The following is a 19,086-nucleotide window of genomic DNA, read 5'->3' on the forward strand; positions in this document are numbered from 1 at the left end:
AAAGTGCAATTTATTGCCTGTCAATTTATTGTATGTGCGTTTATCATACACCAATTATATCCCAGTAAAACTGTGACTTCCCCCCGCCCCCCAAACTTCCCCCAAGCTTTATCACACCGTTATTTCTGTTAGGCTACAATTCCTAGTTTACAACCCTACACTCAACACCCGTCCTCTTCCCAAGTAGATGGACTACGTCTTTCTGCTCCTAACCACTTAAAAAACAAAAACAAAAAGAAGGATGCTTCTGCTCCTTCGTACCAATCCGAAATTACTATGCTCAGTACTTATTCACGAGGCGTCGCGGACTCACTGCCGCAGCATTCACACACAGCCATAAATGCTTTATTGACTTTGCTGGGCCAAGCAGACGCCGGCCCCGCCCCATCGCCGCTGGCATGCCCACGAGATGACGCCGCGGAGCGCACGTGCACCGCCCAGGGGCCGGACCGTGGCGCCAAAGTGGAGAGCCCGCCCCATTCGGGACACCACGCTGCCGGAAGCGGAAATACCGCCCGGGGTCGCCAGAGTAGCTGTAACTGCCACCAAGATGCCGAAGGGACCCAAGCAGCAGCCGCCGGAGCCCGAGTGGATTGGGGATGGAGAGAGCACGAGCCCCACAGGTGAGGCTGATAGGCAGGGAACCAGCGAGATAGAAAAGGGAAGAAGAGAGCGCACGTATTTTAGGAGGGGGGGTCACGGGTTGTGAAACTGACCGGGCCGTGAGGGAGGCTACTGCACATGCGTGTAATGGGGCCGGCCGGAAAGAGTTTACCCAGCACGCCAGTTTGGGGTGGGAGTGAAGGTGTCTGGCTGTCGCGCACGAGTTTCAGTGGGATTTGGCAAGAAACGAGGGAATGCGTATGGTACCGTGGAAGAGATGGGTAGAAATGAGAAAGTCCTCTTTTCTTCCCTTTTGGACATCTTCCCCACCGCGCTGTATTCCACGTTCCATGGGAATCTGTCAAGCAGTGCGACACCTCACCCACTGCGCGCTCACGCACACATAAAACGTCACACATCCACCCACCCACACCCTCTCAGGAGCAAGAGGATGACTCCCTGGGTTCTTTCATAATACGCATCAGACTCATCTGGAGCAAGAGTGCAGGGTAGCTGCTGGGTGTTGCAGTGAAGGTTAAGGTTTACTTAAAAGCAGCGAATGTTTGTTAAACAGCTGCTTTTAATTAAGTAAGCAGCACCTATACTGTGTTTTGGGAAGGGAGAAAAAATATGAAGACATCCTCCCAAATTTGAAGGCACTTCAAGGGGAGATAAAATAATTACAGTAGATACACAGTGACTCATTTTACAAGCGATTTTTGGATGCCTGCTGTATACCTGATACTGTGCAGAGAAACTGAGAATGTAGAGACAAAAGATCAGACTTGCCCCAAAGGGGCACTCAGTTTAGTAGAGGGGACAGCATGAATCCAAAAGTGGTTGACAGAGTGATGAATGCTTGAGAATGCTGTGAGACTAGAGAAGAGAGGAGAAGCATCTACTCAGACAGCTAGGGTAGGAATGTCAGCAAAGCCTCCCAGAAATACGTGGCAGCTGAGTTGATTCTGAAAGAATCAGTATGAGTTAGCAAGGGGAAGAGCATTCCAAGCAGAGGAAGAAATTTGTGCAAAGGTAAAGACGTAGGTGAGCCTGGCCATTCCCCATATTGGGTGACTAATGTAATGGGGTTGGAAAGGTGTGCAGGAGACAAATAATGGAACGCTTTACACGGTATTCCAAAGACTTTAATTCTGAAGACATTAGGACTAATTGAAGTGCATAAGGCATGGTGTGATCAGCTCATCCTGACAACACTGAGCAGTGGAGAATGACTTGTATTGGTCAAGATTGGAGGCAGGGCTACTATGTAAGAGGTGCTGGCAATGATCTAGGTGAGAAGCAGTACCAGGGTAAGCCAAGACAGTGAATATTAAAGAGTTACTAAGGAAATGGCATTGAGCAGGTCTGAGAACAGACTGAATGAAGGGAGAAGAATTAAGGATGACACTCACTTAAGTAACTCAAAGGGTAGTATACTATTGTTTGAGATCAGAAATGGGCTGTAGGGTTGGGAGTGGGAAGAGATAAGGTCAGCTTTATGAATGTCAAGTTGGGGATTCCTGGGGAACTTCTAAGAGGAGATGGCAGGAAGAGATCTAGGCTAGAAGTAAACACACAAGCAAGTGTTGTTGAAACGTTGAATTCAGAGGAGTCCCCTGAGAGAGTATGCAGATTGAAGCCAAAAGAGGACAGAAGACAGGAACCCAAAAGATCCTCAACAATTAAGGGAAGGTAAGGAAGGAGGTAGAGGAGATGAGACTGAGAAAGGTGAGCAGCCAGAGAAACTGAAGGCAAACCAGGAGCCAACAGGATCCCTGAAATTAAGTCATGACAGGAGGGAAGCAGAGGATGAGGAGGTGGTAGCATGGAATATTGCAGAGAAGTCAGCAAAATCAGGACTAAAAAAATTCTTCTTGGGTTGAGCAACTAAGGGGACAGTGGCAACTTTGGCAAAGGTAGTAGTCATTAGGAGATGATACCCAAATCAGATCAGAGTATGCTCAAAAAGGAATGGGAAATGAGGAAGCAGAGCTAGTGTGAACCTGTGGAGACCACAGTAGAAAGCAGTAATTGGGGGAAGAGATAGTAAGGAAGTGTTCTTAGGCTTTCAAGTTAGTTTAAGTTGTGTGCTGAAGGGGAGGGGCTATTAGGGGAGGAGCGATGCAGGATACCGCATTGCTTTAGCGGTACTTAGCTTTTTCCTCTTCCTTGGTGATCATACCTTGTCGCACTTGAACCTGTGCATAGGATTTTCCTTTCTATGGTTAGGAGGATCAAAGTGAGGTTTAAAGTTCAAAAGAGAATTAAAATTGGAAGGGAGAGATGGTTGCGTTGTGTTAGTCCTTGGGGAGAGATTAATACCTGGGAGGAGTCACTCCTCAGTGTTGTCAAGGTGAGCTGATCATGCCATTCCTTCCTCTGTACTGCAGTGGGTCCTCCCTCCTAATGTCTTTAGGATTAAACTCTCTGGAATAGCATATAAAGCCTTTCATTATTTCTCCTGCACATCTTTCCAATTCATTGACACTATTCACCCAATATGGGGGATCAAATTTTGATGAAATGTGTTCTGGTTGGAAGATACAGATTAAGCAAAGACAGACCTACATATGCCTGAGACTTAATCAGGGGGCAATAACAGGTCAGTGTCCAGAACATAGGTGTGGGTAGGAAAACAGAGATATAGCAGAAAAGATAGAATAGGACCCTTTTAATCTGTAAAGTCTTAAGTTATAGGGATTGTTCTTTGATAACTCCAGTTTTGGGCATATGGGTGGTCAGTAAAACTTTCCTCAATAATTGGTTACTACAGACTATGTGGAATTCTAATTTAAAAGTACTTAGTAAAGCATGCGACTTTTTAATGTTTTGTGTGAGAGAGAGAGGATGCATGTGCATGGGGGCACAGGGGGAGGGGCAGGGGCAGAGAGAATCCCAAGCAGGCTCCACACTTGGTGCCCCACGAGTTCAAGCCCCACATTGGGTGTGGAGCCTAGGAGCCTACTTTTTAAAAAAAATGAAAAATAGGGAGACCTGGGTGGCTCAGTCGGTTAAATGTCCAATTCTTGGTTTCAGCTCAGGGCATGATCTTGTGGTTTTGTGAGTTCAAGCCCCATGTCAGTCTCTGCTTACAGCACGTAGCCTGTTTGGGATTCTCTCTGTCCTCTCTCTGCCCCTCCCCCACTCGCACTAAATAAATTAAAAAAAACTTTTTTTAATGAAAAATACTTAATGTAGGTAGCAGAAAGCCACTGATATATATATATTTTAATTTTTATTTATTTTTGAGAGAGAAAGCAGGGGAGGGGCAGAGAGAGAAAGAAAGAAAATCCCAAGCACACTCTGTACTCTCAGGGCAGAGCACGATGCAGGGCTCAAACCCTCAAACCGCGAGATCATGACCTGAACCAAAATCAAAAGTTGGATAGTTAACTGACTGAGCCACCCAGGTGCCCCTGATTTTTTTTTTTTTTTTTTTTTTTTTTTTAAACTAAGATTACAGAAGTGTTTCTGGATAGAATTGGAAAGCAGTGGATGGATAGGATGATTTGAAGGGGAATGTGATAGTGGGTAGGCCTGGACAGGAAGAGAAATCATAAAGCTGCTGGCTGCCTCCCATTCTCATGGGGGCAGGGAGAGAGGGAGTTAGACATAGTCCCCTGCCTTCAGGGAAACAGGGTTGGATAGAGGGGAGGAGCTGGAATTTGTTCAGTCAGTCAGGTTTTATATAAGACTTCCTACTTTGTTCCATGGGAACGCAAGCTAAACAGTCTGTCAGGTTGCTCTCTGGGTTGAAAGACTAATGTACAAACAGTTAAATATAACAGTGTGATTTGTGCTAGAATGTTATTTGAGCAGACCAGGTGGAGCATAGACCCAGATGTTCATTTATTTACCAGACAGCTCCGTTTACACAGTCTGCAGCTTTTCACAAATGACATATGGCAAACCAAATTTATACTATCTTTGTCCTTTTAGAGAGGACCTTCTCTTCCAGTATGTCCTGAGTTAATAAATGGTACCACTATCCCAACTAATTTTGCCCAGCTAAAAACATAGGAGTCTTTGGGGCACCTGGCTGGCTCAGTTGGAGGAGCATGGGACTCTTTGGGTTGTGGGCTTGAGCCCCATGTTGAGTATTGAGATTACTTAAAAATAAAATCTTAAAAAAAAAAAGAAAATGTAGGAGTCCTCTCTGAGTACTGTGTCTTCCCACTTCTGTCTTCACTCTATAAATTCTACTTCTCCCTTCCACTGCCACTCTAGACCAAGGCACAGTTGGGACAGTGCAAATGCCTAAGGAACGATAGAAAGTAGTAAAATAGGATGGAGCCACTGAGGGCTTTGCAGGGGAGGTCAGGCTGCTTTGGAATTTGTAGATAAGCATTCACAGTGTCTGCTTAACCTTCTAGACAAAGTGGTGAAGAAAGGGAAGAAGGACAAAAAGACCAAAAAGACGGTGAGTAAATGAGGGTTGTGGATGAGAAATGACAGTGGGTGTTTCCAATCAAAATAAGCCCATGTGAAGGAGGCAGGGGGTCCAAGGGAGGAGGAAAGATCTTTTCAAGAAAGGAAGCAAGGTGAGGGTGGACTGGAGGTTCAGTGGGCCTGTGTGTGGCAGAGAAGGACTTGGTTGGTCTCTGAGCCACATTTACCTATCTCTTAACTCCTTTTACAGTTCTTTGAGGAACTAGCAGTAGAAGATAAACAGGCTGGGGAAGAAGAGAAAGTGCTCAAGGAGAAGGAGCAGCCGCAACAGCAACAGCAGGTTCTCAAGTGTCAGGGGGTCCAGCCCACGTTGGTTCAGTCGGTTAGTGGGGAACTCTCTGTGCAGCAGAGAGGGGCCTGGGCTTCGTTGTCTTACTCTCTTTTCCTTTCAGCAGCAAAAAAAGAAACGAGACACCCGAAAAGGCCGGCGGAAGAAGGACGTGGACGATGATGGAGAAGAGAAAGAGCTCATGGAGCGTCTTAAGAAGCTCTCAGTACCAGCCAGTGATGAGGAGGATGAGGGTAAATGACCTGAGGGGAAATGGGTTCCCAGAATCCCTGAGTCATGAATAATAAAGTGCCTCATTTCTTGATTTTGAGTTGGATTAGATTGAGTAACCAGACATTATAATTTTTCCTACTTCATCTTCCCAACTGTCGTGTCATTTCAGTACCTGCCCCAATACCCCGAGGAGGGAAGAAAACCAAGGTAAGCCATCTGTGTGATAAACAAGAGACCCCAGGGCGGCAAACTTGACCATCCCACTGATTTCTCTGGCCCTTTCATTCTCTAGGGTGGTAATGTTTTTGCAGCCCTGATTCAGGATCAAAGTGAGGATGAGGAGGAGGAAGAAAAACATCCTCCCAAGCCTGCCAAGTTGGAAAAGAATCGGATTAATAAGGTGAAAGTGGCCACTCTACTGGTCACTCCCACCCCATGTAGCACCTTCTGGCCATGGTGTGGTAATTCCCCTGCTTTTTTTCCTGCTTTTATTTTTTTAATTTTTTAACTTTAATTCCTTTTAAGATTTTAAGTAATCTCTATACCCAGTGTGGGCTCGAACTCACAATCCTGAGATCAAGAGTCACATGTGTCACTGATTGAGCAAGCCACACTCCCCATTTCCTGCTTTTAAACTAGTTCTTTTAGGGGTGCCTGGGTGGCTCGGTCAGTTGAGAGTCCAACTTTGGCTCAGGTCATGATCTCATGGTTTGTGGGTTCGAGTCCCGTGTCGGGTTCTGTGCTAACAGCTCGGAGCCTGGAGCCTGCTCCATATTCTCTGTTTGTCTGTCTGTCTGTCTGTCTCTCTCTCTCCCTCTCTCTGCCCTTCCCTTGCTCACACTCTCTTTCTCAAAAATAAACATTAAAAAATTAAAAAAAAAAAAAAAAAACTAGTTCTTTTAGGTCTCACACTATCAAAATCATCTTTTTTTTTTTTTTTTTTTTTTTTTTAACGTTTATTTGAGAAAGAATGTATGTGAGCAGGGGAGGGGCAGAGAAAGGGGGACAGAGGATCTAAAGCAAGCTCTGCACTGACAGCAGAGAGCCTGATGTGGGGCTTCAATTCACAAACTTCGAGCTCATGACCCAAGCCGAAGCTGGACGTTTAACTGACTGAGCCACCCCAGGCACCCCAGATTAGACTCAAAATCTAAAGCAAAGGGCCTCAAGTTTTTGCTTTTCCACTCGGACCCCTTTTGCAAGGTTACTTGGGATTCTTCTGTGTATATGTTTCAAATTAGCCTGTTCACACCTTGGCATTCAGTTTTATGCCTGTGTTGAAGTATTTGTGGTTTTGTTTGTTTTTTAAGTAATCTTCACATCTAACTTGGGGCTCAGACTTAACCCCAAGATCAAGACTTGCATGCTGTACTGACTGAGCCAGCCAGGTTCCCCGCCCCCCCACCCTTTTAAGCACTACCCCTACATAGAGTTTGATTGAACCCATGACCCCAACATGAAGAGTCGTGTACTCCACCAGCTGAACCAGACACGCACCCCAAAGCCTTTCTTTTTTCTTTATGTTGTGTCTTCCCTTTTCCTTAGAATGCTCTCTCTAAGCTCAAGTCCATTTTTTCCTCTCAAGATGTGCCCTCTCGAGGAAGCCCTCCAGTGCTAGTGCCACCCCACCCATGTTCGTTTTCCTGACTCGTGTTCCCTTAGCTTTGCTGACATCATCTAGCTATTTTTTCACTGTTTCACCTCAAGGTAGAAACTAGGGTTTTCCTAGGTCTCATTTGTTTTCTGAGGAGCACTCAGTATAGTTAGCTCCTAGTTCTAGACTCCCTAGAAATGCTTGATAAATAAGTTAACAAATTAATTTTCTGTGTGTGTGTGTGTTCTCCAGGCTGTATCTGAGGAACAACAGCCTGGGCTGAAGGGCAGAAAGGGAAAGGAAGAGAAGTCAAAGGGGAAGACCAAGGTGAGGGAGTATTGGCAGGAGGAGGTGCTGGGTCTCAGGAATTAGAACATTTCATCAGCTCTGTTGTTTTTTCCCTGTTAGCCTCAAAATAAATTTGCTGCTCTGGACAATGAAGAGGAGGAGGATGAAGAAGAAGAAATAACAAAAGAAAAGGAGCCACCCAGACAAGGGAGGGAGAAGACCATGAAGGCAGAGCAGGTGTGTATTTTGGTGTTGGGGGAAGGAAGATTGGCTGAGGGACTGGCCTTCTGTGGCTCTTGGTTGGGGGAGGGGAGCAGGATCTGGGGGTGGCATTACTACCCAGAGCAGGAATTAGCAGGCTTTTGTAAAGGGCCACATAGTAAATATTTTTGGTTTTGTGGACCACATACAATCTCTGATGCATATTCCTGTTTTTTAAAAAAATTCTTTGAAAATGTAAAACCATTCTTAGCGCTTGGGCTGTATAAAAATAGGCATCAGGTGAGATTTGGCCCACAAACCATTTAGCTCTTGATTCAGAGAGGAAGGGACCCTGGTGGTAGCCTCAGATGATCTGGGTTCTGGCTCTGCCACTCACCACCTGTGTGACCTTTCCACCTTCTCAGGGCACGGTTATCTGTATGATCTAGTGATCTTTGCAGTCTTTCCACCTCTAGAACGTTCTAATTCTGGATTCTGTTAGATTTCTTAGTGCTGTATGTTAGGGTTTCTGGACGTTTTCTTTGCATGTTAACATGTAAGCCACAGAAACTCATTTGATACATGAGTAAAAGCTGTTTCATTTATTTCCTCCCCAGTGGTATGGGCAGTTTTGTTTGTAGGTGGGTAGAACTGTTATACTTTGTACATACACATTCATACTATTTGTCTTCTGTCATTCCTGACACAGAAGTGGGTGAAGGACCCCAGGGAGCCCAGGAGTGTGTGTGAGAGAGTGAGAGGACCCACCAAGAAATTTCAGGACTCTGGGAAAGGAACGAGCTAACTGTGGGGCTGGGTGAATGACATGAAATCTGAGTTCTAGAAGGGGTCTCTTGTTTTTCATCATCTCGTTCTCACAGGGTTCAGAGGAAGAAGGAGAAGAGGAGGAAGAAGAAGGGGAGTCTAAGGCTGATGATCCTTATGTGCATCTTAGCAAAAAGGAGAAGAAAAAGCTAAAGAAACAAGTAAGATCTCGGTCAGAATTAGGAGCGTTTGACTTTTTTTTTTTTTTTTTTTTTTAACATTTATTTATTTTTGAGACAGAGAGAGAGCATGAACAGGGGAGGGTCAGAGAAAGAGGGAGACACAGAATCTGAAACAGGCTCCAGGCTCTGAGCTGTCAGCACAGAGCCTGACGTGGGGCTCGAACCCACAGACTGAGATCATGACCTGAGCCTAAGTCGGACACTCAACTGACTGAGCCACCCAGGCGCCCCGCGTTTGACTTTTTTAATATTTCAGTTGGACTCCTGGCTGGCTCAGTAGGTGGAGCATGCAACTCTTGATCGAGTTCCAGCCCCACATTGGGTGTACAGATTTCATAAAATCTTCAAAAAAAAATTTTTTTTTAAACTAGGGGACATCTGAATTGGGGCAAAAGGGAGCTTTTGAGGTTACTGTAAGAACAACAGTTGGAATAAAGAAACAGATGTATTTTGTGGACCTTTTTTTTGGTGTCTGATGACGTGTGGCTGTGTTGTGATGGGTAACTGGCAGACAGTGGCCTCATGTGGGCTTTCCTTCTTTCTCAGATGGAGTATGAGCGCCAGGTGGCTTCATTAAAAGCAGCCAATGCTGCTGAAAATGATTTCTCTGTGTCCCAAGCAGAGGTGTCCTCCCGCCAAGCCATGTTAGAAAATGCATCTGACATTAAGGTAAGGTCTGAGAGGCTCCCTCCCAACCAGTTTACTCAAGGAAGTGCCACCTTTCCGAGTGGCCATGGCAGCCGAGGAAGCCAGGTATGAGTGGTATATTGGAAGAAAGCTTGGAGGTGTTTTCCATACCTTGACTTCTGCCAGCTTCAGTGAGAAGATAGGAAAACCAACACAACTAGAGGGGTCCACCCTTGGGGGGCAGGAAGGGTGGGATTGGCTGGACTCATTTAGAATTTGGGAGACTCTCCTTCAAAGCTGTGGACAGGAAGTGGACCAGCATGGTGAAGAGGGTCATGCTGGAGCTATCTGTTTTGTCAGAGGCTTCCCAGCAGGGAGAAAGTTGTCTGAAAGAGGAGGGTTCTCATGTGCTTTTCTTTCTTCTGCCACTGCTTCCCTGACAACTGCAGCTGGAGAAGTTCAGCATCTCGGCCCACGGCAAGGAGTTATTTGTCAACGCAGACTTGTACATTGTAGCTGGCCGCCGCTATGGGCTAGTGGGACCCAACGGGTGAGGAGAAGGGCTGGAGCTATAAAAGGGGAGGGGCTGGAAAAAAAAAGGTTTTTCAGGGATGGCCTGGTCTTAATAGTTCTCGTTCCCCAGCAAGGGCAAGACTACTCTCCTCAAGCACATTGCCAACCGGGCCTTGAGCATACCTCCCAACATTGACGTGCTGCTGTGTGAGCAGGGTGAGGCCAGTGGTGGGATGGGCCTGAGGGGTGGGCAGTTGGGGTAGAAGAGTCAACCAAGAACAGAAGAAATTGTGGTTATGGAGTGGGAAAGGTTCTAAGGTAAGATTGGGGACTGGGAGATGGATGCTAAGGAAAGACTTGAGAAAATTTCTTTGGAATAAGTACAAAGAATTGGGCAAGGTCAGACAAACCTGAAATTTAGCTGAAGAAAAGAAGGAATGGGAGACTTGGCCCTCAGGGCAACTGGCCTTTTCTCCCCTGACCCCCCAGAGGTGGTAGCAGATGAGACACCAGCTGTGCAGGCTGTTCTTCGGGCCGACACCAAGCGATTGAAACTGTTGGAAGAGGAGCGACGGCTCCAGGGGCAGCTGGAGCAGGGAGATGATGCAGCTGCTGAGAGGCTAGAGAAGGTAGAGGAGATGGCGCAGGGGACATGGGCTAAGAGTTGGGGGTTCCTGGAACCTTTGGACATGTGTCCTCTTCTCCCTCCTCCAGGTATATGAGGAATTGCGGGCGACTGGGGCGGCAGCTGCAGAGGCCAAAGCCCGGCGGATCCTGGCTGGTCTGGGCTTTGACCCTGAAATGCAGAATCGGCCCACACAGAAGTTCTCTGGGGGCTGGCGCATGCGTGTCTCCCTGGCCAGGTGGGCCACCCACCTCCCTGCCTTTCCCCTTTGCAGCATCAATCCACGCATGGGTGGGGGTGGCGGAGGGCGGGGCTTTCTCTTCTTCCTGTTCTTCTAAGGCCAGTAGGGAGTTTCAAGTCTTCCTGCTCCTTCCTGTATTGTCTGCATTGCCAGACTCAAGATCTTTCGTCCCTACCTGGGGGCATAATCTTTTCAACATCTCCTGCTCTCTGAGGAGAGATATGGAAGGAGTGTTCATGGTCTCACCTGCCAGAGGCTTCTTTGGAGTTCTCTGAGCGAGAATCTTCTACCCCTGACCCTACATTCTGCTGCCTCACCTTCTAGGGCATTGTTCATGGAGCCCACGCTGCTGATGTTGGATGAACCTACCAACCACCTGGACCTCAATGCTGTCATCTGGCTCAATAAGTGCGTCACCTTTGACTGCAGTCTTTGCGTCATTGGTTGTCATTCTGTCCTTGTCTCTTCTAGCTGTTTACACTCTGTCCTTGACAGCACTCTATCCAGCCCCTTTCTCTTTTCCTCCCTGTTTTGTCAGTCTGTTTCCCTGACTTAACCCTAAACTGACCATTGTGACCTGTCCACACTCTTCTAAAACCCAGCTACCTCCAGGGCTGGCGGAAGACATTGCTCATCGTTTCCCATGACCAGGGCTTTCTGGATGATGTCTGCACCGATATTATTCATCTCGATGCCCAGCGGCTCCATTACTATCGGGGCAATTACAGTAAGGATCATTTGTTGGGGGGAGGAAAGAGACGAGGCCTTGGAGGGAAGACCCATAGGGATGCAATGATTAGCTAAATCTTAAAAGAGTCTAGACAGTGATGCCCAACTCTGTCCTCACCAGTTCTGGTTGTCCCTCTGCTGGGGAGGAAGACAACCATTGTTGCCCATCCTCCTTTTCTGCCTCAGTGACCTTCAAGAAGATGTATCAGCAGAAGCAGAAAGAACTGCTGAAGCAGTATGAGAAGCAGGAGAAGAAGCTGAAGGAGCTAAAGGCAGGTGGCAAGTCCACCAAGCAGGCAGTAAGCACCTGGGGGGTTTTTCTCTCAATATGGAGAAAGAGGGAACTCTGTGACACTGCTCTCCATTTCAAGGACTGCTGTGAAGGGTGTGAATTTCTCCTTTTCCCCTTCCTCTCCAGGAAAAGCAGACAAAGGAAGCCCTGACTCGAAAGCAGCAGAAATGCCGGCGGAAAAACCAAGATGAGGAATCGCAAGAGGCCCCTGAGCTCCTGAAGCGCCCCAAGGAGTACACTGTGCGCTTTACTTTCCCTAATCCCCCACCGCTCAGCCCTCCTGTGCTGGGTCTGCATGGTGAGCAGCTGCAGACCCCACCAACGCAGGGCGGAAGTGTGTGCACCCCACGTCTTCCACCCAGCGTGGGATCCATTCCTTTTCTCCAAGGCCAGGAAAGGACTTTAGGACACCTTCAGAGTGATTCTGAAAAGAAAGTATATCACTTCTTTTCCTGATTCTCAGGTGTGACGTTTGGCTATGAGGGGCAGAAACCACTCTTTAAGAACCTGGATTTTGGCATTGACATGGATTCAAGGAGTGAGTTGGTGTCAAGTGGTTTGGGGACGTGAAGCAGGGCTACAGGGACAGTTTCTGAGGACCTCTTTGACCACCTGTCTTCCTCCTTGCAGTCTGCATCGTGGGCCCTAACGGTGTGGGGAAGAGCACCCTGCTTCTGTTGTTGACGGGCAAGCTGACACCAGTAAGTCCTGGTGCCAGGACCAGAGAGCATGACGAGTGTGAAAAGGCAGCTGTTCACCAAATGCTAGAATCAAGCAGCCCCCTCTGTGCTGGAGATTTAAATACAGAATTCATCGTAGATGTTTCCTTTTCCTCAGAGGTGCTAGAGAGGAGAACACTGTAGATCAGGGGAGAGAGCCAGGAGAAGGGTTGGACTAGGGGCACCTGGGTGACTCATCTGGTTAAGCCTCTGACTCTTGATCTCCACTCAGGTTATAATCTCACGGTTCCTGGGATCGAGCCCCATGTTGGGCTCTGTACTGACAGCAGGGAACCTGCTTGGGATTCTGTCTCCCTCTCTGCCCTCTCCCTCTCTCTCAAAAATAAAAAACTTAAGAAAAAAAGAAATTGCAGGAGTCAGAAAAGTCTGGAGATAACCAGTATTAATTTAGATGGATTACTTTCTCTTTTTCTTCTCTGCAAATGTGCATATAATTTTTTTTTAACAAAAGTGGGTTCTCAGATGAATTGTTTCATAGCCAGTTCTCAGATAATACACATCAAGTATTTTTCCATGCCAATAATTACCTGTGTACATTTGTTTCTTGTGGATTTATAGTTTATTTGATCATAGTCGTTTAGATTTTTTTCTGGTTTTTCACTGAAGGTCAATCCTATAGTAAACTTTTTTTTTTTTTTTTGAGAGGGTGCAAGTGAGCAAGGGGCAGAGAGAGTGAAAGAGAAAGAGAATCCCATGGGCAGAGAGAGGGAGAGAGAGAGAAGGTGGGGCTCATCCAAAGGGGGGCTTGAGCTCACCTGATGCGGGACTCAAACTCATGTATCGTGACATCATGACCTGAGCCGAAGTCAGGTGTTTAACCAACTGAGCAACCCAAGTGCTCCAGTAAATATTATTGTACATGTTCATGACTGTAGTTTTTTTTTTTAGGATAAACTTTCTAGAATTGTTTTTAGGATTTACAACATACTGCTATACAGTGCTTTTGATTGGTTGTAACCATCTTTACTCCCTCCAGGAAAATGTTGAGAAGGGCCCATTTCTTCATACACCTCAAGGTGTTTTTTCTTAGATCCTCTCACAGTCTCTTAACTCCCATGTGAGGCAGAACCCTGAAAAAGTTGCCATTGGTGGATCTTGCTGGGTGGGAAGGGGGTGTTTGTTGGTTGTGGTCAGCCCTCTCTTGGTTCTGAATCTGTGCTTTTTGTGTCCCCTCCTTTATTGTCATCTCACTCCCCTTTGCCCCGTACTCTTGTCATTTCCTGGATGTGCCTTTGTCACATTAGGGAGGACATCTGGGTTCCCCTTCTTGCATGGACTGATTCCCAGCCCAATTCTGATATTTGTCTCCCCTTAAGAAAAGTGAGGATGTGGAGGGGCAGCATCTTCCTCTCCATTCCCTTATCTTCCCACTTGCTTTTTCCTTGCAGACTCGTGGAGAAATGAGAAAGAACCACCGGTTGGTAAGTTGGCTTTGGGAATTAGGGAGGAAGAGCCTGATAGAGGAAGTATGATTTTTACAGACTGCCTTCCTCTCTTGGGCAGAAAATTGGCTTCTTCAACCAGCAGTATGCAGAACAGCTGCGCATGGAGGAGACACCCACTGAATATCTGCAGCGGGGCTTCAACCTGCCCTACCAGGATGCCCGGAAGTGCCTAGGCCGCTTTGGCCTTGAGAGTCATGCCCACACCATCCAGATCTGCAAACTCTCTGGTACCACTGTAGGGGGCTAGGGAAGGTGTCCTCCTCAATTTTCACACCTCCAGACTATACCTAGAGTCAGAAAAGAACAGCTAGGACTTGGGGAATCTCTGCACACACACATCTTCAGAGTTTATCTTCAGAAACGTAAGGCAGTGAAGTGTGATGGCCCTCTTTTTCCTTTGCTACAGGTGGGCAAAAAGCCCGAGTTGTGTTTGCTGAGCTGGCTTGTCGGGAACCCGATGTCCTCATCTTGGTGAGTGAGCTGGACTATGGGAGGGGGTAAAGGTGACAGTAATGAAAAGAATTGTAACACTTGGTCATGGAATGTCTCTTCCATAGGATGAACCCACCAATAACTTGGACATTGAGTCTATTGATGCTCTTGGGGAAGCCATCAATGAATACAAGGGTGGTAAGTCAGCTCAGGGTGCACCCTCCTCCTTTCCTGGTTCTCATTTGTCTCATTTGTTCTTCACGTTCTCATTTGTCTTTGCCTTCTTCGTCCCTACTCTCCCTTCTCACATCTTTTTTCAAAGCTGTGATCGTCGTCAGCCATGATGCCCGACTCATCACCGAAACCAACTGCCAGCTGTGGGTGGTGGAGGAGCAGAGTGTAAGCCAGATCGATGGTGACTTTGAGGACTACAAGCGGGAGGTGTTGGAGGCTCTGGGTGAAGTCATGGTCAACAGACCCCGAGAGTGAGTTTTCCTTCCTGGAAGTCTCCTGAAAGACAAGCTTGTGTGGCCTAGAAGTCCCCTGTTGTCTCCCTTTCTCTGCTTGGAAGCCTGCCTCTGGTCTGCAGCTGACCCAGCAACTACTCAGGCACAGGAAGGCAGAGCATGGTCTTGATGTGACCAGGGTACCACTTTGGTTCCTTTTCTCTGAAAAACTAGCCTGTTACAGTTTTCTTCAGATAACTGAGCTGGCCTTATCCTTGACATTCCTCCATATACACAGAGATGACCTTCATCGTTGTGGGCTCCATCTAGCCTAACTTATGTGGCCAGTTGTCTAGAGACTTTCATCACCAAGAACCCTGCCTGTGGTCCACCAGAAAGCTTCAGGCCTATCTAGTCCCCTGGTCTTTGAGTGGTGCTGTTCTTTTCTGGTGGATTTAATGCTGACTTACTGATACAAACAGTTACTGCAGCTCAGTGCTGGAGGCAAGTTGTGAGGCCTAGGCTGTTACCCAGCCCAGAGCTTGGTGCCTGCAGTCTTTTTGTAGTTGGGGACTTGGGGGCAAGGAAATTGCCCCTCAACTTGAATCTCCCTTTACAAGGGGAGGAAATAAAGTTGTTGTTGCCATCCTGTCGCTGTTTGGAGATTCATGGGCATTGGGACTATTTTTAGTTTTGATTCACTTTATTGCTAACAGCATTCAGTATCCACGCTTCCCCACTAATACAGATGGATCTAATTTGTAGTCTTATGCATTTTAGATGGTGCTTGCTGTTTGAGGATTCTCCAGCCCTTCAGATAGGAACAGAAAGGGGTTCATCCCTTCCATCTGGGACTCTTGGGCCTCCCATTGTCCAAGCTTTGCTCTGTGGTCAGGGCCCCACAGTACTGATACTCTGAAAAGTTCTTAAGTAACTGACATCTCATATAGCACTGTGGAGTGTACAAAAAGGAAAAGACAAGGTCTGCCTGCATCAATAGTTTAGCTACAGAAGACTTTAGAAAATGAGACATGAGTGTAAAGGTGATTTGGTTAATTGCCAAATGTGTGTCCTCTAGATTCTATAAGTTGCCATGTGCTCATAAAAGGGAAAGATGATCCAGAACTTGATTATTTGATAGACAGGATCACTTCAGGGTGGGCCTCTTGAAAAATAAAAAGAATTTGAATAATGAGAAAATAGGGAGTCATTTTTGGAATGTAGGAAAAGAGAGATCTCAGGCCTGGAAAGAAGAAAAAACTATTTGGGAGTTAATTTGAAAGCGTAGCTGGTGTGGCCATTTTTCTTACTATTATATTGGAGAGGTAGATTTGGAAAGTAACCAGTGGCAGGTGGTTGGTGACTTTAGGTGGTGATGGGTGAGGTCGACTACAGAATGGAATGGAATGGAATGGAATGGAATCCATAACTTGTTGTGGGTGAGGTAACTAAATGCTGAACTAGGGTAGGGGAGGCATGGGAAGGAAAGGATGGGAGAGATGTGTGGGAGTTGGGGAGAAAGAAGAGAATGATCTGATGTATCCAGTTCCAGAGGGAATATGAGGAGCTGTTTGGTTAAGTCTGACAGCTTGGATATCTATTTTGGGGAGACTATTTTTTGACCAAGTGAATAAGTAATAGCCTGAGGTACAGATTTTGTAGTTTTGGTGTGGAAATAGTGTTGTTAGGGAACATCTCAAATTAGAAAGGAACTACTCCTCTTATGGAATTTGAGGGGAAAAAATCAGGGTCTTAAACCAAGCACCTGAGTAAGATGTTTTATGTAAAGTAATTTCCACAATTATGTGAAGTAATGGGAGCCAGGTTTCAAGTCTACTTACTAACAGTATGATGTTGGACAGGCTACTTAGCCTCTTGGTACTGGTTTTCTCATCTGTAAAAAGATTGAAAGTGTGTACCTAGGGACACCTGGGTGGCTCAGTCTTAACTGACTGACTCTTGATTTTGGCTCAGGTCACCATCTCATGGTTTGTGAGATGGAGCCCCGCATCAGGCTCTGTGCTGACAGTACGGAACCTGCTTGGGTTCCTCTCTCTCCCTCTCTCACTATGCCCCTCCCCTGCTTGTGCACTCTCAAAATAAATGAATAAACCAAAAAAAAAAAAGTACCTTGTAGGATTATTAAGGGATTAGGCAATTATTTTCTAAAGTGTTTTAAATTTTTTTGTTAGATGTGTTTCACATTACACTCTACACTTTTCAGTTCACTGGTCTAGATGAGATGATGCATAAAATATATAGGAATGTTATTTATAAAACGAATACCAAAATTTTGCATTTCAAGTTTTTTATCAACTTCACTACAAGTACTTGATGCTTCAAAACAGCTTCCATACATGGACACAAATTGTACTTTTTCCTTCAATATACATACTTAGTAATGGAGTTATTAATAATGCACTTAAATGTGGGCAAAAAAATACAATGCAAAAAGAACAAAAAATATGGTTTATATGGTACAGTATGTATGGATAACCCAAAGCCTGGAAAATGGAATTTTGTTAACAAATATTCTTACTCATAGACAACTTTTATTATCTATAAGTCATGCACTAATGTACATAATAACTACCATAGAAATGGTTTTGAAAAGCAGAGATTCTTCTGCATACCTTCCTAATGAAACAGAGGACACCGACCTGCCCACAATCATCTGCCCTCAACAGAGATGGTTGTTGCTGATATGATGGCTCTTGTTTAGCTGACTCCAGTGTCCTGGATGTTTTCCCTCTGTGTAAAATGTGGACAGGGTAACCAAAGCGTGAGTCCTGGAAGAGCATGAGAGCCAGGATAGCTCTGTGTTTTAGGAACACACAAAGAGGTTTTAGGAAATAGTGCCAGTACACTACAGTAAGAAACTACAATAAGAAAAGTGAAAACCAGGAATGAGCCTTGTGGCCATACAGCATGGGAGTATCCAAAGTTGCCATTTTGTGGCCAGTGCTAAATGCAACAACTGGGACACCGAACTGGCTGTTCTGGGTAGTGATGTTCAAAGTGTCCCAGACCAGCAGCATGAGCATCGCTTGGGATTCTGTTAGTGCAAGGATAGGAACTCTGCTGCCTTTGGAGCTAGGATAGAAAGGGTAGGGGGTGGGCTTTAAATCCAGTGAATAAGACTTCTCAGGAATAACATTAAAGCCAAGGCCTGAAGGTAGTGAAGGAACTAGGTGAGTGGAAAAGAAGAGCCCTCAGGGAAGAAACCATAGTGTTTCAGGGACCCTGGAGCCAGAAGAGCTTGACATAGACAAGATAGGCAGCTTGAGATAGAGCAGGGGCCAGGACACTCAGAGCCTGTAAGCCTTGATGGTGAGTTGGGATACTGTTTGAGGAGCAATGGGAGGCCATTCTCACACAGTGGTGAGAATTTATTATTTTTAATGTGTATTTGTTTTTGAAAGAGTGGGAGGGGCACAGAGAGGGAGAACACCCAAGCAGGCTCTGCACTGTCCGCACAGAGCCCAACGTGGGGCTCCATCTCGTGAACCAGGAGATCATGACCTGAGCCAAAATCAAGAGTCCGACACAACCATTTGAGCTACCCAGGTGCCCGTGTTTTGATTTTTACAAAATTGTTCTGGCTGCTGGGTGAATAGTTGAGTGGGTAGAGGAGATGCTGAGAGAGGGTTAGATACTGCCTTGGAAACTGATACCCTTCTTCCTCTGGGAAAGGAAGATCACATAGGCTCAGATATTTTCAGGTGAAGAGGAAATGGTGCTCACACTGGATGGATCTCATTCAGGAGCTTGGGTGCCAATCAAGAGGAATTGCCAAGTAGCAGTAAGTGTTGAGTTGGTGTCAAGATGGTAGGATTTGTGTTTTTTGCAACATTAGGTTTACTGCCCAGGAGCAGGAATGGGGAAACTAGAACAGTGATGATCTAGAATTGGAGATGGAACTGGTGTGCTTTGGGTGGGGTTGACAGAGAATGTCTAAAGTTGAAAGGGTATTTCAGGGGCAGGGGGAATGGAAGCAGAAAGGAAGAACAGACCAGCTGAAATGGAGAGAAGTGCCTGCAGGGGAATTGGTGAAGGCATGGAAATGGGTCGCTTTGGATTTCCATGGAGAATTTGAAAGAAAAATGGCTGAACTAAATTTTAAATTAACGTAGAAAAAACTTTGAGCTCTAAAAGTTCTTGTGGCTTGATGCCAGAGATAGGGAAGCACAAGCCAGAGAGTGGCCCACTAGATTTTTCCACTTGAGCTGGTACTACTACATTTTTTTTTTCAACGTTAAAAAATTTTTAAGTAATCTCTGCCCCCAACGTAGGGCTCCAGCACACACCCTTAAGCTCCAGAGTTGCACACTCCACTGACCAAGCCAGCCATG

General features: G+C 46.1%; 1 protein-coding gene across 3 annotated transcripts; it reads left to right on the top strand.

Moving 5' to 3' along the window:
• The first annotated feature begins 479 nt into the window (after nucleotides 1-479).
• Nucleotides 480-16,846, top strand: ABCF1 (ATP binding cassette subfamily F member 1). Of its 3 annotated transcripts, none has more exons than XM_060614996.2 (25): nucleotides 480-623; nucleotides 4,977-5,023; nucleotides 5,243-5,332; nucleotides 5,448-5,574; nucleotides 5,724-5,761; nucleotides 5,847-5,954; nucleotides 7,401-7,475; nucleotides 7,557-7,673; nucleotides 8,519-8,623; nucleotides 9,191-9,313; nucleotides 9,721-9,821; nucleotides 9,915-10,000; nucleotides 10,274-10,413; nucleotides 10,499-10,647; nucleotides 10,975-11,058; nucleotides 11,253-11,377; nucleotides 11,566-11,678; nucleotides 11,798-11,969; nucleotides 12,135-12,209; nucleotides 12,302-12,372; nucleotides 13,800-13,832; nucleotides 13,915-14,083; nucleotides 14,263-14,327; nucleotides 14,414-14,486; nucleotides 14,611-16,846. In XM_060614996.2, the coding sequence occupies exons 1-25, from the start codon at nucleotides 551-553 to the stop codon at nucleotides 14,775-14,777; spliced, it is 2,526 nt and encodes an 841-aa protein (XP_060470979.1). In that variant the 5' UTR covers nucleotides 480-550; the 3' UTR covers nucleotides 14,778-16,846. The 3 variants fall into 3 exon arrangements, with proteins under 3 accessions (XP_060470979.1, XP_060470978.1, XP_060470980.1); XM_060614995.2 differs by having other exon boundaries at nucleotides 5,445-5,574; nucleotides 14,611-16,845; XM_060614997.2 differs by having other exon boundaries at nucleotides 489-623; nucleotides 4,958-5,023; nucleotides 5,445-5,574.
• The last annotated feature ends 2,240 nt before the right edge of the window (nucleotides 16,847-19,086 follow it).

The sequence above is a fragment of the Panthera onca genome, chromosome B2, assembly GCF_046562875.1.
Source record: "Panthera onca isolate mPanOnc1 chromosome B2, mPanOnc1 haplotype 2, whole genome shotgun sequence".
Classification (NCBI taxonomy): domain Eukaryota; kingdom Metazoa; phylum Chordata; class Mammalia; order Carnivora; family Felidae; genus Panthera; species Panthera onca.